We start from the raw sequence: 21,005 nt of genomic DNA on the forward strand, positions 1-21,005 counted from the left end.
TGATTTTTTTGCTGATAATGGAGTGAATTGGCTTTCAAATTAAACTTAAACAACACATTTTTATGAGACTCCCTTAACAACTTTTGTATTCTTGTTGAAAATATATATTTTTGAAAATAATTTGATGTATAAGACTTGGATTTAGTTAGTTGTTTGTCCAAGAACTAAGTTAAACTGAGGAAATTATACCTGAAAATCTGATGTCTATTAATAGTTTGTTCTTTTAAATCAAGGCCAAAAACAAAATTGTTTTTGTGTTAAATGTCCAACTTGTGCTATTTGCCATTTTATTTCTGTTTGTAACTATATTTTGCTGATTGTAACCTTTTATTTCTATTTCTTGACATTTCTTGTGCAATACAAAAATGGGCATTACCATATTTCATTTCTAATGGACCTTAACATTGAAAGGAAAAAATGAAACCTGCAGTGAATAACACAAATGACAATTTGAAAAGAAAGCAATAACTATGAAGTGTTGTACTTTGTTCCATTTAGGCCTGACACGAGCATCTTTGGGATGTAGCATTAACTTTTGCAAAATAAAATGGGCAACAAGTGGACGCCAAATTTGAAGAAATATTCCTTTCCAGTTTTTCCTCTCAAAGACATTCATCTTGTAAATTCGAAAGCTTTCCAATATTGTGACACCTATCCAAAAGTTCTCAGTAAAAGGTCTTAAATTTAGTCAAGGCGAGTTAAAAAGTCATTAAGGTTGCAGTATACCGTGTTGTCATAAAGACACCTTGCCACCAAATGACCACGTTTCAAACAATGTGTAACTACCTTCAAGACAAATGAGGTCATGAGGTCTTTGTGTGTGTGTGTGTGTGTGTGTGTGTGTGTGTGCCATTTTGTTAATCTAATGAGATGGGCGGAAGGGTTGCAGGGGGTGCATAGATTAGTGCCCAAAGATGTTCCTGATTAGCAGAGAGTGAGCTAAGCAGATCAACCCCGCTGAGATGGCGATGAAACATTATGGCCGTGTTTTAATGCGTAGCATTCCAAGGCTGATTCCCTGTAGTTTGCCCACACACCAAAATGCATTCAAATACTTGCATTATTTTCATAACCTTTCTGCACAGGTTGGCTAAAATCAATCAGAGGGTTTCACTGCTACTTAAGTACGTACTTGATATCACTTAAATTTAGGTCAGAAATGAATTAAAATGTAATATATATATATATACATACTACATTACTGGTACTCAGTATAAATGGTTGTACTTGCAAGTACTGTGGGAGAGAATAATTTTGAAATATTATTATTAGAAACTGAAAGAATACATTGGGAAAGTATTATGTTAAATTTTACAGTGGTTGGTAGGTTGAGCTACAGATAATTATTTAAGTAAAAAATTAACATTGAATATTTTAGTTTTTTGCTTGTACTGATATGGCAGATTTTATGAAAATAAAATAAGTAAAAATTATTAATATGAAATATAAAAAGTTGGTTAAAGAATAAGAAAAATATTTTAGTGGAATCCTTGTGAAGATGTCAAAAATAATCTCAAAAAATATTTTAAAATACATTAAATACCAACATTGAATTAAATTGCCACAAATGTCTGTCTTTAAATATTGATAAAAAACATTAATAGATTTATACTAAACGTAGAATTACGGTAACCTAAAAGTTATCAACACAACTTGTAATTGTTGTACTGAAAGGTTAATGAAGCAAACCAATGACACCTTTTCTCCCCAATATCAACACACACAAAAACAAACCAATAAACACCAAAACTCCAAAATATATCAAAGGCCCTGATAGGTCAAAAATAGCTGCAGACTAAACGTTCCCAACGACCCCACCTGCCCCCTCCTGGAAAGATGAGCGAGCGTCTTTCATGCAGCAGGAGTCCCAAATTGCCTGTCTATTCTATTCGGAGCCATGATTGCATCCAAGTAGGTAGCAGTATTTAAAGGTAGAGCACAAGCATGCAGCTGCTATTTTCCTCCTCGTGTCCCACCATGAACAATAGCTCGTCTGCCTTCAAAGGCCCTTTAATAGTCAATCGATGGCAATGCGAGGCGCCTATTCTGCAGATTACTGTTAACAATAATTTGCCTCCCAGTGCACCGTTACCATCTTTGAAGGCATATTTTATTGCCTTTGCAGCCCCCCCTCCCTCCCTCCCTCCATCTACATCTGTCATCCCTCCAGTCCTCCAGTCGGTCCACCGTTTGATCTCGGCCTGCATCCCCACGAGCTGCGTTGACCTGTTGATTGACAGCTGCGATCGGGCATATGGTGGGACGAAGCATCGACCCGAGGGAGCTCCCACGGGACAAGAGCAAGTCTAGTGGGCTACCCCACTCGCCCAACAACACCATTTCCTCCTCTCCTGTATCCCTATTTCCCCCCTCCTGCTCTTTCTTTATACAGCGAGTTCTTATCTGACCAATAGATGTCGCTAAAAGCATGCAAATGTTGACTCACTACTGCCAGACACAGTATTAGGTACATACAGAACATACAGTTCACATAAGTTATCGTTCATTAATTTTCCAAAGCACTTATTCTAACAATGGACGCAGGGGGTGCTGGAGACTATCTGGAGCAAGCTAATCACAGGGCACAAGGGGGAAAACAATCATTCACCTTCACACTCATACCTAGGGGAAATTTAGAGTGTTCAACAAGCCTATTATGCATGTTTTGGGGAAGTGGGAGGAACTGGAGTACCTGGAGAAAACCCACGCAAACCCTGGGAGAACATCTCCACATAGGGAGGACCAACCTGGAATTGAACCCTATACCCCAGAACTGTCAATTTCGCTAACCACTCGGTCACCATGCCAGCTTTTCATAAGTTAAAGTGTAATTTTTAAAAACATTTTTCTGCCATGTTGACATGCTTGTCCAATGAAAAGTGGTCTCTTCTTGACCATGGCATGTTATTTTTCCAAGGTGTCTGGAGTTGTGGAAATGTTGTCTTTCCCATTGTCACTGGTGGAAACAAAAATTAAACCCCTAACCTTCCGAGTATTATTTAAGGCATAAGGCAAAAAAACCTCCAAGATAATAAGAACTTCCCATCTCATCTTGGCTGAATGTTGCCATGGTGACACCTCTCCGTCCAGTCCAAGTCCCTCTCTGACCCCAATAGGTGACCTCTGACATTAAGGGCCATGGCCAGGGGGAGCAAAAGGTCAGTGATGGCCGGAGGGTGACGAGCACATTTCCATGATTTGTACTCAAGCCCCTGAGCTCCCTTTTCCCTCCATCATTTGCATTTGACCATCAGCTGTAGGAAATTCATCTGACTGAGTCACACATTGCAGTTGAGCAGGTAGTGTGTGCGAGCCAACGTGTTTCTCGCTCACGGCGAAAAAGCAGGGAGTTCGATATCGTATAAATTTGCATTGGATGCTACTGCAACGGCCTTCTGGGTAAACTGCAGTGATCTCCGCCGGCTAACACCGGCCATGGTGATGATTATGATCGCCGCTTATAATGATCATCATTATATTCCCATGGCCTTGGCTACTGTATCTCACATGCTAAGATATTAATCGTTTCATATCATTCTAATGAGTTTTTTTTCATAATCACAAAGTTTTGCTCCATAATGTAATACAGTGTTTTCCAAACTATAATTATCAGAACTTAAGTTAATTTAAAATTCTTACACTACACCACAGGAATATCTAATTAAGTGCAGATTTTGTGGGTAAATTAACTAAAGCTGTCCAGGTCCTGAAGGAGCATAACAGCCCCACACCATTAAAACAACACCATGTTGAGCTATTGCTATATTCTAAAAAAAAACTTTTTTACTTTTATAACGGATGTTATGGAAGTTTTTACATTTGTGTGGTGTGCTTGATGTAAATAAACTAAACTTTCTTAAAAATATAATTAGCTACAGTGGATTTATAATTTAACAAGGGAGGGAAATTGTTTAATCACTTGGGACCAGCAAGGTTTTTCATTTGCATTCATTTATCTTCTGAAATGCTTTCATTACCAGGCTGGTGGGGGTGCTGGGGTCTATCCCAGCTAACTATGGTATAACCTGAACTGGTTGCCCGACAATAACAGATTATACTTTTTAAAATGAATACATAATCCCAATTTGTATATTGCATTTCATGTCCACTTAGCCTATCATGATCTGATCTTTACATTGATTTCACGATTTTAAAATGTCATAAGGTGGCCTTTATAAAGTAGAAATATTACCGTAAAATGTAATATTTATATACCTACTTATTCTCCTTGTGTGTTTCTCTTGGTTCCTCGTGGGGAATAATTACAGAACGATGCACACTAACGTCATGTGACGCCAGCCTTCTGCTGCCCAAATTATTTATCCACCCTCAGCTGATAGCTCATCAATATCAGTTTATTAATTTAACAGTTGTGGACTGATAAAAGGTATTTTGCAATTAGCTCGCCAAATAAATATTTTGACAGCAAAAGTGAATGGAGAAGGGACAAAGATTAAAAAAAAGGCAGTGATCAATAATCTGCAAAAAAATGGGATACCATCCCTCACATTATGAGGCTATCGAAAGGATAGTTATTAAAATTAATACGCTTATTATCACTGTATCAAAAAATAAAGATTAGAGACGACACATTTGGTGGTAATATTGACATTCCAGCACTCCCAATATATTGATCACGGCCAACCAGTCGCATAGTGCTGAGCATAAAGCCGCCATAAGACAATTTCCTATCTTACAAATAACGTTGGATTGTTTTTTTTTTTTAAAATACAGTCACAATTTATATGTTACGAAAGCCTCTGTAAAACCTTTGCCACTCCATTAATCCACACATAATGCATTTTTTTACTTATGTGTGTAAATAACATGACTTTGCTACATTTAAAGGGAATGAAAAGAACCTCGCTCATTGGTGGAAAATCAAGTTGACTGTGTTTCACGACTGGAAAGGTGCAAACTATCCATTTGAATTGATTAAGTGCCATTAAGGGCGATAGATAGTCCAGTCCTTTATACTGTAAATGGGAGGGTTGGCAGTGAATAATAATATTAATTGATGTATATGTCCAATCCATGATAACCATTATTTCCTGAGGCTGGGAATTTATAAAACCTGAACTTAAGCTCCAGGTAATAGTGAAAAAATTCAAAAGCAGGGCAAAATGACCTACTCACCTTTTGTCAAGATTCAATTTGAGAAGAGTACTTGAAGAAATCCATTTAGTTACAAGTGGAGGATCCATGACACACTGGGAAAACAAAAGGATGGAACAAAAGCATATAAACAAGAATCACTTCCATGCTAGGTGCTCCAAAAAAGCCTAATGAATATACATCTGGCACATATAGAACGTGCCACAAATCAGCCAAGGCAATTCCCTAAACCATTACATAATATCCCTAAAGGAGGCTAAAAGGTATTTTAACAAGACCCAGTGCACTGTGAACTCTGAACCCTCCTCATTTGACCTCGGCACCACTTACACTAGCTCTTGACAGCAACGGCTCTTGTTCACTTGCAACTGCGAGGGGAAAAAAAGCAAAAAGGAATATTAAATAACATATGAGCAAGCACTTAATATGGATCAGAAAAATCATAGAAAATCTGCCATATACACAACAAATTTTGATTGTGGTTTAATGGTCATTTAAAACATGCTATGTATTGTTAATATGATTTGATGTCATTATTTCAGTTAAACTCAGTCAATTTTTCCAATTTATAAAAATGTCAATTGTACAATTACATTGACTATTCAAAAATCATAATATAAAATGTTTATTTTAATTATTCAATTGCATTTCAACCATGAACACACAAAATTATGTGTTGAGTGACTTTATGGTAGCATTTTTAATAAACCTGAATTACATTACGTTAAAATTGATGCTTTTAGTTCAAATATGTCAAATATTTTGATATAAATAAGCCTGGGCTATAAATACAGCATGTAATATTTCTTACCTAATAATTGGATTTTTAAGACATAATCCTTACTGCTGTAAAATTGTTCTATTCAATCAGTTAACATTTTTCATAAACCTTTATCAATATCACCATGCATTACGTATCAAATCTATTAGTTATTTACAAACTAATACATTAATAAAATGCACTTTTATTCCATTTAAACACTGGTTGACACAGCAGAAAAAAACATGGTGAAATGTCAAAAATGATCCATATTTTCAATTATATTATTTATAGTTATTAATACTAAATGTAACCGGTTTGATGATTAATCTCCTCACCAATCAATATGATATATTACTTTGAGAAAGAATGTTTGTATATATATTTTAATATTAAAAAGAAAAAGAAAAAAACAATAACAACATCCCTCTATTGATTGTTTTTTGTGGTCTCACTGGTTGCACCGGCTTCCATTTTGATTGAATTTAAATTCCTCCTCACGTGATAAATGTTTAACAACAAACAGATGTATTTATCATGTAACAACAGCACAATAAAACACATCCAGTGGATCGTGCCTAAGAGAGCTACAGGGTGGCAAGTATCAATAGGAATTAAGTGTAAGCGCGCACGGGCTCGAACAATGACAGAGCGAGGTTAAGAGGTGTCAAAGTGACACACCAGTGAGGGTCTCGAGGACCCTTCACCGGTGCCTGACTGTCACGGTCATATTATTAACCACTCTAAAGACGCCATTGAGACGCCAACACTTCACTTAGGGCAAAAAATCCTAACAACCTATGTCACCTGGACCCACACACATACACATACACACATTCACACACTCACACTCACACTCAGAATAGGTCTCGCAGCCAAGAATGGATTTGTTACACCTTCAATGTGGCATCAATGTTCAGGCAAGTGGAAGACGGGAACAGTGGCGTCCCACAGGGCTTTGCACCTGTCAGCTAGTGTAATGCAACATGTGAACACACGACATACAGTTATGGTGTCAAAAGTTGTTCGTACATTTACAACCAGACGCCTCTTTACATGTAAGAAACAGTAGTTTTTCTTTTGCTTCATAGGATACCACAAATAGAAACCCCTTAAGGAAGACTGTTTAACCCAGGATAGGCAAACTACGGCCCGCGGGCCACATATGGCCCGTTAGGCTTTTTAATCCGGCCTGCCGACGTTGTCCAAATAATGTTTTTTTTCCCCCAAGATGGCGCCTTCATACGGAAGCCAGTGGCATTAGCTCTGTCCACTCTTAATTGTTTTTTTTTTGTGTTTTACAGCCCGTCTATCATTTTTTAAATTACATTTTAATATTTCCTAATACATTTCTGTTTACTTTACTTTGTACTTTATACTTTTTACTTCAATGATGAGTGATGAGTATGTTAATACTTTACTCCTTTTTTTCTGTTTATGTTTCATATGTACTGTTAACGGATGCACTTTTTTATATGTATCGTACCTTTTCCAGCCCATCTGTCAAATTTTTAAAGTCAATGTGGCCCCCGGGCTCAAAACCCCTCAAAAACTTGTATATTGGCTAATAAACTAAGTAGCACTGCAAGGCGAATTAAAAATATGCATTAATCAATTGCCTTTATTTTGCAATGCGATTAGTAGAGAGTTATCATAGCGAATAATATAAAGTAAAGTTCACTCAAATTCATTCTAATCTCAGTGAACATTTTGCTATCTTCTGGCCTTTTCCCCGTACAGTAATGAGCCCTTGTGAGCTCCCAGTTTGATGAGGTGAACTACGGGTGAACCCTTGTTAATTTCACATGGGCACCCTTTGCTTTATTTATGAACTGGAGACTTCATATTGCGATCATTTAACGATAAGGTCATTGCATTTGGCTTTGCGGTTTGTTGCTTAAACACCTCTCCGACGTGCTCTGCTTCCCCATTACGTAGAATCACAGGCAACGGCTATACACAACCCAAACCAAATGGAGATATAATACAGGCGCCGCACGGGGCTGTATGGATCGCCCCGATGTGAGAACACAGCGCCAGTCGATAGCCAAATGAAGAGAGATGCTGATGCGCATGACTCATAGCTGGAAGAGTTGACGTGCCGGCGAACCGGCCGCATGAATCTTAATCAACGCAGATGAGAAGGCAATAGGTTGCGTTACCCAGATATGTTGAGCGTCATGACTTTGAATGCTTGAAAAAGTTATTTTTAAATTGTTGCAACTGTGTAGATGTGTTAAACGGTACGATTCTAGCCTTCGTTATAATGGACGCAGTCAAAACTTTATTAGGAATAAGATAGTTGGTATATGGAAGATATAGATTTTTCCAGTTTTAACATGTTCTTAAAACTAGGGCCAATCATATCATATTTGATAGATGTATTTTGAGAAATCAGTTGTTTTAAGGGATTATATATCAATTGAAACCAATGAGTTGAGGAGTCTTTGGAAATGAGATCAAACTTGGTTTTTACGTTTGTGCTTTTATCAATCCAGTTTGGACTCAGTTCAAAGTCTATAATAATGCCAATGGGAACGGTTGGTCCATCTCGACCTTCGCCTTCGCAGTGATCTTCCTAGCGATCCTTACGGTCAGTCTTCAATCGTGACCCATTCGAAAAAGACCTTCAACAAATGCTCAAAAATAACTCAACAATCTTACCGATCTCTCAGGAACCTTTCAATGAACAACAAGTGTTTGTTGACAGATTGGGGCGATATTTCCAAATTAATTGTCCACCCCTTGATCTACACAGATCGTGTTTTTAGGACAAACGGTCATGTTCCGGAACTTTCTGAACTCGGCTGCTTGGGAACTTAGCATCTTATGAAGTTTGTAATAGTTTATAATATTAATTCCGAACAGAATAAGGCACAAAGAATGAAGATGAGCATTCTGGGACCTTTCACAGACTTTCGCATAGCATGGCGAGTTAAACCAATAGCAAGTAAGTTTTGGATTGCTTAAAGTGGTTAAATAATGTATTTCTCTTACAGGCTGTTATTGTCCCGCAGGCCATAGGTTCCCCATTATACAAATAGTCACATGGTCGGTGTTAAACAGGACCAAGCAACCCTCTATCCAAAAGCCTGTGAGGTAGAAAATATAGAGGACGGAGGCAGATAAGACGATATCCTACTGACAATGTTGTTTTATTAGCCCCTGTCAGGTTGTCATTTGCCCAACGGTAAACATACAGAACGAGCTTAATTAAGAATTTTTGAGCGGGGATACGGTCAAGTCCGGAAACATTAGCGAGATGCGACCGGGTGTCGTAAAGATTGATTGAGACCGAGGATGCGAGGGACGTGGCTGGAAACAGAAGGCGGAGGGCACGTAAGGGGGGAGGGTTCCGCTGTGTTCCAGCAATAGGGGGTGGGGGGGTATTCTTGTGTTGCTCTGGACAGTTAGGGACGCAACGATTTTTAATGCATTAACAGCCCGCTTGCGCTAAGACCAAATCTCCGTTAAAATGTTTGACATCCTGCTCCGGGGGATCAATGCGACCCGGACCTGATAATACACAGTACACACACAAATACACACACTCAAGCGCAAGGCCGACTCAACAACCTGGTTGGTAGAACTTCCCGAAAATCTCTGAGCCGTATGCACAAAAAGGAAAAAAAACAATAGCTAATACATTCACGACAATATCCGCAGGTAAAAGCATCTCTAAATCAAAATGGAATGAGGCCCAGTCGATGGTGGAGAGGCACGCAGACGGCGTAAAAGGCCCGGCAAACTAAAAGAGTAATGAGCCTATCCATATCTCCCTGCGGACCTTAACTTTGCATTCAATACATTATTTACAGCTGAATTTTTACTGAGGGATAGGTTCCTCTCAGGGGGTGTTTACAGAGTACTACGCTAAGCGCTCGATCTTCGAACGTCTTGTTTACAGACATCATGTCCGCCATGAATGTATGCTTAAGTTTTAGAAATAGCCAAAATTCTCCTATACTTTGTTTTTATTCTGTAATAGGTCAACCAGTACGACATACTCGCCAAAAGACCTCCCAAGTAACCTGATCAAATGCCTTCACCAAGTCCACAGGCGAGAAAAGTTTGCAGATAAGTGTTGACCAATTGGCATAAAAATCAACACCATCAAATTTGAGATCATTGTTGTAGAAGTTATGCGCATATCATTATTATTTATCACGCATTTGCTATATTTAGTTCAAGCTCCGACTGAAATTTAAGGCATTTTTGCTTTAGATAATTTCAATTTTGGACACCCATGAAGGACATTTTGTTTATCCTTAATCAAAAAATTAGAAGGGGAAAAATGCTCTCTCTGTATTTGGTGTTTTGATTTGTTTATCATGGGTGGCATATTTTGTAGTACAAATATTTATGCTTAATATGGGTAGCGGTGTTATTATTTTTTGAAATCGCTGGACTTTCTGGTATGCCCAAAAAAATAAGGATTTCTAAAATAGGAGAACCTTGTTTCCTTCAAAAAGTATTATTTACATTTAAACATGCTCATGAATTGTAAATTAAAGCCACATGCGGTTGGTATTGTAAATAGTTTGAATTTGTAACAGTGAATTTCAAAAATGGGGAAAAAAATTATGAGGAATTTCAATGTTAGTGTTGGGCTGTTTTTACATTCACTCAATGTAGTTTATATGGATGTACTTTTAAAGTGTTTTGTGAATAAAACTAAGTGCTAATTTGTTTACTTTTTAAGAAAAAAAAGTTTGAAGTGTTGTCTCCAAATTAAAAGAAATCTTTTTTGATATTAGTAGGCAGACAGTGCTGTGGAAAGGGCAGCCGGTCTCGCTCTCAAGTATGCAAGCGAGCGAGCTTTATTTATGTATCAACTTTATTATATCTCATTTATGCCCGGCTCCGATGTTTATTTGACTGCGCTCGTAGCTCGACTTTATGTCTGAGGTTTATGTGGGTGACTTTGAAGATAAACACTGCAGGGGATTGGCTAGGAGGAAGAAAAAATTATATTGGCAAAAAATTAAGGTGAAGTTATGGAAATGCATAATACATATTTTTTGTAAATGAGAATTGATCTTAGATTTGATGAGGGCAAATGTAATGTCAGTTGAAAGATTGGGCGGCAGAAGCATAATTCCTCTCTGAGCATTTCAAATTAAATGCACCCCACACCACATACATGGACGTCAGCTAGGGGAATCACTACATTCCCTGGTGCGCTAACTAGATGCCTAATTCTTTCAAATATGAGAAGAAATGTGTGTCTATATGTCTATATATATGTCTATATATATGTCTATATATATGTCTATATATATGTCTATATATATGTCTATATATATGTCTATATATATGTCTATATATATGTCTATATATATGTCTATATATATGTTTATATATATGTCTATATATATGTCTATATATATGTCTATGTATATGTCTATATATGTCTATATATATGTCTATATATATGTCTATATATATGTCTATATATGTCTATATATGTCTATATATGTCTATATATGTCTATGTATGTCTATATATGTCTATATATTTGTCTATATATGTCTCTATATGTCTCTATATGTCTCTATATGTCTCAATATGTCTCTATATGTCTCTATATGTCTCTATATGTCTATATATATGTCTATATATTTCTATATATATGTCTGTGTCTATATATGTCTGGATGTCTATATATATGTCTATATATGTCTATATATGTCTATATATATGTCTATATATATGTCTATATATATGTCTATATATATGTCTATATATATATATATATATATGTCTATATATGTCTATCTATATTTATGTCTATCAATATCTCTATATGTCTATATATGTCGATGTATATGTCTGTCTATATATACATGTCTATGTCTATATATATATATATATATATATATATATATATTTTTTTTAAATGTTTTATCCACAATGTATGTATTGTGAGCCGCCACCTGCCATGCCTTAAGGGATTTTAAGAGGCAAAACACACAAGACCTGGCCTTGAAACCCAAAACACAATGTATTGATTGAAGCAAAATATTGCCACAAAAGAAAATAAGAGTCCTGTCCTCTCCTAAAGTGCTGTTGATTTTGGAAAAAATACATAAAAGGCAGCAAAGTTTCAAAGAGCAGCCAGCGTCTTTGTCTCCCGCCTTTCAGAGTGACTATTTGTCATCTCTGCAATAGAGCGTCTTCAAAATTCAACCTGGAGCCAAGCAACCCCCACACCTCCTCCGTCTGAGGACCCCCCCCCCCCCCTCTATTCTCACTCTCGATTCCCCAGAGTCGAGCCGGCAACGATCAATACGCTTATTGATCAGCTCTCTCCATTCCCATTACACACCAGTGCCAAAAGAGTCCAACCATTTTCCCCGAAAAGCTGCATCTGGAGCACGTTTGCTTGCAATGGGGAAAGGTTTCTCTCTCGTTCCAGCGGCTTATTATTGAATCATACTGTGTGAGAGAGTGTTTTGCTGCAGTGATGTCCAATTGAGAGCTCACACAATACAGTAAAAGAAAAAATAATGGATCATTCAAATAGAAAAGTGTGAATTAACCTGGCAGGATGATTTTCAACATTTAACTCACAATTCTCAAAGTTTCTCCGGGAACAAAATCTGGAAAAACATTGCCAAAAAAACTCCATCCACTAAAAACAAATTCACATTCCATTCAATTTCAATTCCCAAGTCATTCTTTCTATCTTGTTACTCTTTCTTGCCTTATATTTAAATAGTAAACTCCATTTTTAAATGCTCACCAAGTTTGTACCATCTACATATACTGGGCTTCTTACCATGCGCAAAATTAAAATACAGCATAATATTTAATAATTGTATTGTCTGGCAGCTGGTACAGGTTTAAACCCGCTTTCTATCCATACTTGGCTGTGATAGGCTCCAGCAATTCTCCGTGATCCTCGCAAGGATAAGCACTGCAGAAAATATTTAATTGTGTGTTTTACATAGTGACAAGAAGCATCAGAAAGGTGTGTATTAAAGACCGTGTAAAACGCAGAGAATTGAATTAAATAAGTAAAGTAGTCAACAACATAAATAAGCAGGTAAGTGCACAAATTAAACCAACAAACAAGACAAATATATAAATAATCACACTATAACAATGTTAACAAGCATTTCCTTCACCCTCTTATGACAAATATAGAAAAAAAATGATCTCAATTTTAGTAATCGTACACTAACTAAATACTGTGATTTGTGATTGTACTACTGTATTATACTTCCTAAGTATTCGATTCTCAATATTCTATTTAAATGAGTTTTCTGCAGCTAAACTGAACAGGAAAAACTCATTTGAAATTCAACCATTTGCATATAATATTCAGTACTATAAAAATATGACATTTTTACAGTCCAAGATAGCCATTCCTCATCCATATCATCTGCTTACACCCTCACCTTTTTATCGTCATAGCAACGTCTCCTCCCGCCAAACGAGCGTCATTTATTTTGCCCCGATGACTTTTCATATCGATGCTTTGCCGCGACGACTAGACAGCCCGCCCCTCCAACCTCTACCTGAGGTGTGGGGGGTGGATGGCGTAAAACGCCGGGACCCTTTCGGCGTGCCCTCATCCATTTTCGATGGCCGTTTTTTGATTTCTTGCCCGTAGAGGAAAGTGACGGCCAAGAGGGAAGCCGACAACTCTTATCGGGAGCCGGCAGGAATAAGACACATCACGCTATCTGTGCTGGCACACACAATAGGGATTAATTGATCCCCTAATACCATAGATAAATCAATGGCTTTCTCGCATTCTTCTTCTGCAGCCAATCATGTGGAGTCTTTACCGAGAAGTACGACAGTAGGCCTCACTGAATGCCAACTTGCATCAAAGCAGAATTAAGATATCTAAATGGAGGAATTGTCCATCCTGGTCAATGATTAAAACCCAATAAGGAAACCCTCGTTAAATAAAAATATGATATAAATACCAAAATGTTGACACCTCAACATTTTTGTCAAAATCTTGTCTTCCACTCTACTCCATTTCTTGGAATTCTAATCATAAGTGAAAACTATCATATATTTCAGACTTTACATCACCCCTGAGTATATGTCGCACCAGCCAATGGGCATTGGGCAGTGGGTTCTCCGACATTTTCTCTACGATTTTCTAGCCCAACTTATCTGCAGCTCTACTAGATCCATCTCCATTAGACTTTCCCAGTCTCTCATTCGTCGACATTGAGCGTTTAGTCGGCCAAACTGGCGATCACCGTGGTGTGGTTTATCTTTTCCCACTATTACGGTTTCCCCCCTCACAAGCCCATATAATAAGCGGCTAAAAATATTCCTACTCTGTTTTTTTTTTGTTCTTTTTTTCCGATTCTTGCAGTATTGATTTTGCCCAGAGCATTGTCTATGGTGAGAGAGAGAGAGAGAGAGAGAGAGAGAGAGAGAGAGAGAGAGAGAGAGAGAGAGAGAGAGAGAGAGAGAGAGAGAGAGAGAGAGAGAGAGAGAGAGAGAGAGAGAGAGAGAGAGAGAGAGAGAGATAGAGAGAGAGGGTGAGAGGGTGAGAGAGTGAGTGAGAGAGGGTGAGAGTGAGAAAGCCGGAGAGACAAATGAAGTAGGAAACAACTCGAAAACAAATTACATTCTACACATGGTCGGGTGACAAATTAAAGGAGAAAACTAGAAAATGAGAGTGGCTATTGGAATAGGATTTCAAGATATGAATTCAACTTTTGGTAAACACTGGCTAAAATGTTAAAAATGTGCTTGAGTACAGTGGCTTGAGAAGTTTGTTAACATTTATACAGGCGGGATTGAACCCTTGATTTCAGAACTGCGAGGCAGTAATGCCAAACACAAGTTGATGGTTACATGTCAAAGCAGAAATGGTTGAATGACAGACAGGCCAATCTACGGAAATTAGTCGATATTTTCTTCAGTCAAAAAATAAGATTTAGAAAAGAGGCAAGTAACTTTAATGATTAAGACTAGATGGAAAATAAGCTCAAATGCTGTACACTGTAAACACATTGTTGTGTTACACAGTGTATATATTATGTCTGTTGGACTTAAATTGGACATCTAAAGTCATCTAAAACAAATAACGGCAAAAATTCAAGCACTCTTTACTAATTATAAGCAAAAATATTAGTGATTTTGTCTCGTTCATTAAAAGAAGTACATTTACTCTTAAGTGACAATAACTTTCTGGGTTAAAACACCAATGCTTAGCTTTTAAAAGAAAAAGTCATTTACTAACATACGATAACCTCCATTAAAATGGAACCTTATCTACGAAAAGGCAGAAACGACGTATTGAATCTCATTAGGCTTTTGCAGGTAAACCCAATGAAGTCTCTACAAACACCACACCGAGAACGAGAAGACGACCAATCACTGCATCTTTTTTGACTCCTTCGAAATGATGATACACATCCAAACAAAAACAGACCCGCAAAACGCGAAACGAGAGGAAAGACTTGGACAGAAGTGGGTGCTAATTCCTACTTTTCAGTTTAAATAAAGATTGGAGCTGGATGAAAGCCATTAGAGGAGAAATCAGACAGGGGCATGCTATGTAGGACAAGAGCTGACTGCAGGGAGGTGAGTGGTGGGATCGATACTCAGTCGATGAGCTCAACACCCGCTGCTGAGCGAGCACACACACACACACACACACACACACACAAAACCATAGAAGAAGAGGGGCATGTGGTACATTGCAGGGCATCTGCATGTTTGCGTGGGTTACGGTGACTAATGGAGAGCGGCGTACCGTACTGGAGAAACGAGGCCCGTGTTAAATTCAACATGTCCGCTATCGTCTGTAGTGTTAGAAAAATTCCAGGAGGAATGGTCGGATACAGACGAAAGGTCGGATGGCGGCACACATGCATTTATTTTATTTATCTATGGAGGTGCGGGGCCGCTAACAAAGATGGATGCTTGTGAGGAGACCATTTTGAGCTTTCTCTGGCCCCTCCCCTTCTTTTTTTTTTCTTTCTCAGAAGAATTGATTGACTGTGTCTTCTCAATCCATCTCTCCCTCTGTCGCCTAGCAACGGGTGCTCTATCGGGTGTGGAGGGGTGGGAGTTCTATGGTTTAGGAGCAGGGTGGGTGGTTAAAGGATGGGTTGGGCAGTGAGGGGGGGTTCATTAAGCAAAAGCCAATTGGACATTTTATTCAGACTGATATGTTTCGCACCGTTGTAGAGTCATGGTGGGAAAGTCATAGATTGCTGTTTAGAGTGATTTGATTGGCTCAGGCCATTTTGAAGATAAACGACGGGGTACGGAAATCTGGAAGTAGTTTGAACAAGATTTTGAGTCAAAATTGATAGTTTGGTTGTGTTTTTTTGGTCATTTTGCAAGCAAAAACTCGGGTTTTTTTTTCAGTTTAGGAGTTACATTAGAAGATGAGCGCCAATGGGACATTAATTGAATTGCATAAATGAAAAGAGAAAGAGTACATTATGTCGAGTCGCATTTTTACAGGAAATTTATTTTTTTAAGGGTTGTGGGGGGTCGGCTACAAAATTAATGTTCGTTTTTTTTAGTTTTTCTGATGTGTAAAAGTGGAGAATAAGGCAAAGTATGCAAAAAAGCTGTTGTTTTTAAACGCAGGTACTATTTTAACCAATAAAATGCAAGTATTTCAGATTGCCCTGTCTGTTTTTGAGAGAAAACATACTGAATGAGTATAGAAAATGTGCATTAATGTTTTTTTAACTACTACATACCTTTTGAGTCTTTCAGTTAGTACGTACTATATGCTGAAGTCACGTCATTTTTGCGGGTTTTCTCCATCAAACGTCTAAGGTTAGATGACCTTTACAATGAAGTCAACAATTATTCATCATTAGTCTATTTTGAGTGAAAATTGGTACACAACAGGCAGTGTTAATTGACGTGAAAATATTCTGAACTGGTGTGTCCTCTTGTGGCTATGGCCACTTTAAACCACACATCCAATCTTATCTCATTGATTTGACTCCAGGTCAGCTCACACCTAACCCTGATTAGTTCTTAAAGAATCCAGAGGTTCACTTACTTGTTCTTGTCTGTTCTGTGATTGTTTTTGCATGTTTGTTTCAATTATACAAAAAAGCACAAGTCAGTGTGCCATAAATTTAAGCGGACTTGTATTTATTCTTGAGATTTGAATGGTCCAATCATATTTCAGTGTTTACATACTTTTAATTTGCACTTTGTGCAACTGGTTACGCTTTTTTTCAGGAAAATTTAGATTTTTATGTGTGTATTATTCTCATGTCGCATATAAACAGTAACTTGTCAATCAAATTACTCTGACATGTTAAGTATGTACATTATTTACAGCTATAGTTTTTTTTATATAAAGCATATTGCTTTAAGAGTCGTAGTATTTGGGTTTTACACTTAAAAAACGCATCTTAAATTGCAATATAGAGCTACTTTTTTAAAAAATTCTTTCAAAAAGTGAATATGTCAGATGATCATATCTACACTGTAAATAACCACCCACCTATTTTTTTCCCAACATGGCATTAAACATGTGTTCAACATCATCAGTTCTTTTTCAATATAAATAGAAATGCCTTTGACCTTTTTGGTGGTCTTTATAGGAGCTAGAATGCCCCCTTGACACAAAATGTATGATTCTAGCGCATCTGAAAGCGAAACAGCAGGCTGAAGCGAGCATTTGATATCAGTGCCAGAAGAAGAAAGAAGGAAAAAAAACATGTTTTTTTTGAGGAAAAAAAAGCTGACACTTTCCCTGCAGCTGTGTCACTGATTCATGTCAAAGAATAATCATGAAAAAAATAAACAACTTTCAAATATATTCTTTCTGCATCCCTCAACATACAACTTCCAAAGCTAGATCTACACTTTTTTTTTCTTATTCTCTCCACACCGTGACCCTTTTCCTACAGGAGCATAACAAATAGCTTTGCTTTGCAGGAATTACATTGTAGCGTGAAACAAAAGGCTGATTAAAAAAAAGCCCGCCGTAGAATGAAGCCACTTAAGTGAACGACTAAGTGTTGTGCACGAAGCATAATTCCTTGCGTTTCCAGTGTATCTTTTGATCTACACTTAACGTGTGATCCCCTTCGAGGAAGAAGTGTGGGCTATTCCTTAAGCCTAATAAATCCAGCGTTAGCACTAAAGAGTAAGGGAGGAGGGGATGGCTGAAGGCTGCAGAAGAGGAAACGTGAATAATGCTCTTAAGTAGCTGCCGGGATCATACGTACATTTTACAATGTCGAAAGAATGTAAGCTCCAACCTATGAGACGTAATGGATGTATAGCTGGAGGATGAGCGTGCTTAATCCAACACATCCAAATAAATAAAAAAAACAGCCTATGGAGAACTCGATTGGGAAAACCAGTGATTTCAGACATTGTATTTGTTTCAAAGCAGACTAAGACAGCATCGTCAAACTTATATTGAATGGGAGGAAGCATATATTTGTACTTCATGTGTTTTAGGAGGGTATTACTGGTGTTTTTTATTTTGACTACTGTATTTTTCGGACTATAAGGCGCATTTTTTGGGAGGGTGAGTTTTTTTATTTTGTCTAAAACCAAGAAAAATAGGTTTAAGTAAGTAAGTGGTAGAATGGAGAACAACAGGATAAATAGAAAGCTGTTAACATAACAGTTTTTCAGAGACTATAAAGTTAGAAATACAACATAGCAAGCTTTCGGTGGTCAGAAGGGAAAAAACTATATATAATTCATACTTGAGTATGGTTGCAGGCCCAGACAAACTATGAAAAAAGATGCGAACTATAGTCCGGATAATACGGCAACTGGAATTTGGATTTGTCCATTATTGTCATCAATCTGAAGATAATTGAAAAGAGACACTGGATCGGTAAGAAAAATGAGTCTTTTTGTTTGGTTGGAATAAAATCCTGCACCCTCTGCGCCCCTTTGTGAAAAAAATTGGAGACCTATGCTTTAGGTTAAAGTTCAATATTGCTTTAATTTTGAGGTTTCGGGTCAAAAAAAAGCATGCACACTAATGTAAGTATACTACTTCTGTTATTGTTTGATTTTTTTTGAACCTACGACTTACATTTGAATAGATTTAATTTACAATGTTGTACTGTAAAAAGACACAAATTATGTGTATTTTCTTTTCTATACCGCAAACTAACAATTGAAAAGGGCAGTTTTTACACATTTTACATTGGGTTAACCTAATCTATCAATAACTTACTATATTGTGGAGGTTTAAATCAGATGATTTCTTCATTGAATGGATTACTTGCTTTTTATGACATATTTTTTATTGCTATTATTGATTTAATTCACAGTTTCCCCTTTAAGTGGCTATTTCTTAAAAAGAAAAAAATCATAATAAAGAGCTGGCTGGCATCCACATACATTTTGGGTTAAATGAGGCCTTCATAAGCCAAAATGCGAAGTCCAATTATTATGAGGATGGTCTTAATAATATATAAGCATAAATAGCCTCCAGTTATGACCCCTAATAACACTCCATTAACTCCTTGCTTACCATTACAAAGATAGACATCCAATTGGTTTATAATGAATGGTCATCATTCAGTGTCTGTTTCTATATCACTGTAGTAAATAGACGTCCAAATAATTTTGACTGTGAAGGGGTGCTGGCGACCATTCACTGCCAGCCATTCAAAATTGAAATGGCAGACAAATTAGTTGAAGGAATGTCCTTTTCAAAAGGGATATTTTTTTTCTTGTAGATTATAATTTCAACTGTGAAGCAGTTTAGGATCATTTTTTTCTGATTTAAACTGAATAAATAACCTTGATTTGATTTTGAAACCTATTGATAAAATTTTCATATTCAAATTTGACACAATGTGGACTACTTGCAAAATCCACAAAAATCTGTACATATTCATTCTGTCAATATTTTTTTACTATTATTGTTGTTGTGTGGTGGTGCAAACTGGTGTACCTAATATTTTGGCCTAAGTGTGTGTGTGTGTGTGTGTGTGTGTGTGTGTGTGTGTGTGTGTGTGTGTGTGTGTGTGTGTGTGTGTGTGTGTGTGTGTGTGTGTCTATATTCTTAATTCTGGTCACATAAACATGTCATTATTGTCTTTATAATACAAAATTCACGTTATTTATTTACACTATATATTGACTATACAGTGCTTTATTCAATCAATACAATGTATTTTATCTTAACATTACTATATATTTTTTTCTTAACAGCCTTTACTACATTTATCACCTTTTACTTCTGCATGCTAAATGGATCTAAATATTTAAAAAGATGAATTACAAAATATTTTATTAAGTATATTTTTCAATGACGACTAAATATATTGACTCGCGTATTTCACTGTTGTGAATATCGTGAAACGTGTTGCAAAAAAAGAATGAACCACAATAATCCATGCAATATTCTGTAATCCAACCTGCAATCGGATCAATAATCTATTGAAAGTGTGTATGCACACGTGCATGTGTGTGTGTGATTAGTATATTAGTGCCACCCACTGATTGAGGAACACAACTGACTAATGTTTATGCCTTTCATTAACATCTTGTCACCCTGCATCTAACATAAATAGAAATATGCACCACTTTAACATGCAATCTTTGCAATTTCCAATGTTAAAATATCATTTTAAATATTATCGAACGACGTGCAAACAACAAATTTTATATATAAAAACAACACAATTACTATTAGTGAGTGTGTGAATTAAAAAAAAATACAGCAAAATACATTACTCAAAATAACACTAAAGAAAATATAATTGACTTTACACCAAAAACCTCAATTTTAAAGCTCAGTATTCCTTTTTTATAACACACTCTAAAACGATTAGCAAAAATATTCATCAAAATGAGGATTTCTTTCAACCCTTAGTGAGCTCAAGAAGGCCTTTTGAGACGGCAATGTATATCTTTAAAACACACACACACACACCCGTAGCTCTTTATGCATTTCCTCTCGGCATCATGCAAATTGCATTTTTTTCCAGCCTTAATTTCCTATGCCTGCTTAAAAAAAAAAGAAAGAAAGCTCAGCCAATTGGATCGATCATCCTGCAGATGGATCGATCATGCACCGAGGCTATTGATCAAACTCACTCCTCTATTGCCGGCCACTGCTTTTCAAATGCAAATTCACCTAAATAATAATCTATGACAACAACACTAATTCCTTAACAAACTGCAG

At 36.9% G+C, this 21,005-nt stretch overlaps 1 protein-coding gene across 1 annotated transcript in view; it reads right to left on the reverse strand.

Moving 5' to 3' along the window:
* Positions 1–21,005, reverse strand: part of LOC144196381 (uncharacterized) — a 54,970-nt gene that overhangs the window by 2,724 nt on the left and 31,241 nt on the right. Inside the window, exons 5-6 of the mRNA XM_077716502.1 lie at positions 5,446–5,483; positions 5,137–5,210 (exon numbers count right to left, since the gene is read on the reverse strand). Coding sequence (XP_077572628.1) covers positions 5,137–5,210; positions 5,446–5,483 — 112 coding nt within the window. The remainder of the gene's footprint in view (positions 1–5,136; positions 5,211–5,445; positions 5,484–21,005) is intronic.

The sequence above is a fragment of the Stigmatopora nigra genome, chromosome 5 (genome assembly GCF_051989575.1).
Source record: "Stigmatopora nigra isolate UIUO_SnigA chromosome 5, RoL_Snig_1.1, whole genome shotgun sequence".
NCBI classification, from domain to species: Eukaryota; Metazoa; Chordata; class Actinopteri; order Syngnathiformes; family Syngnathidae; genus Stigmatopora; species Stigmatopora nigra.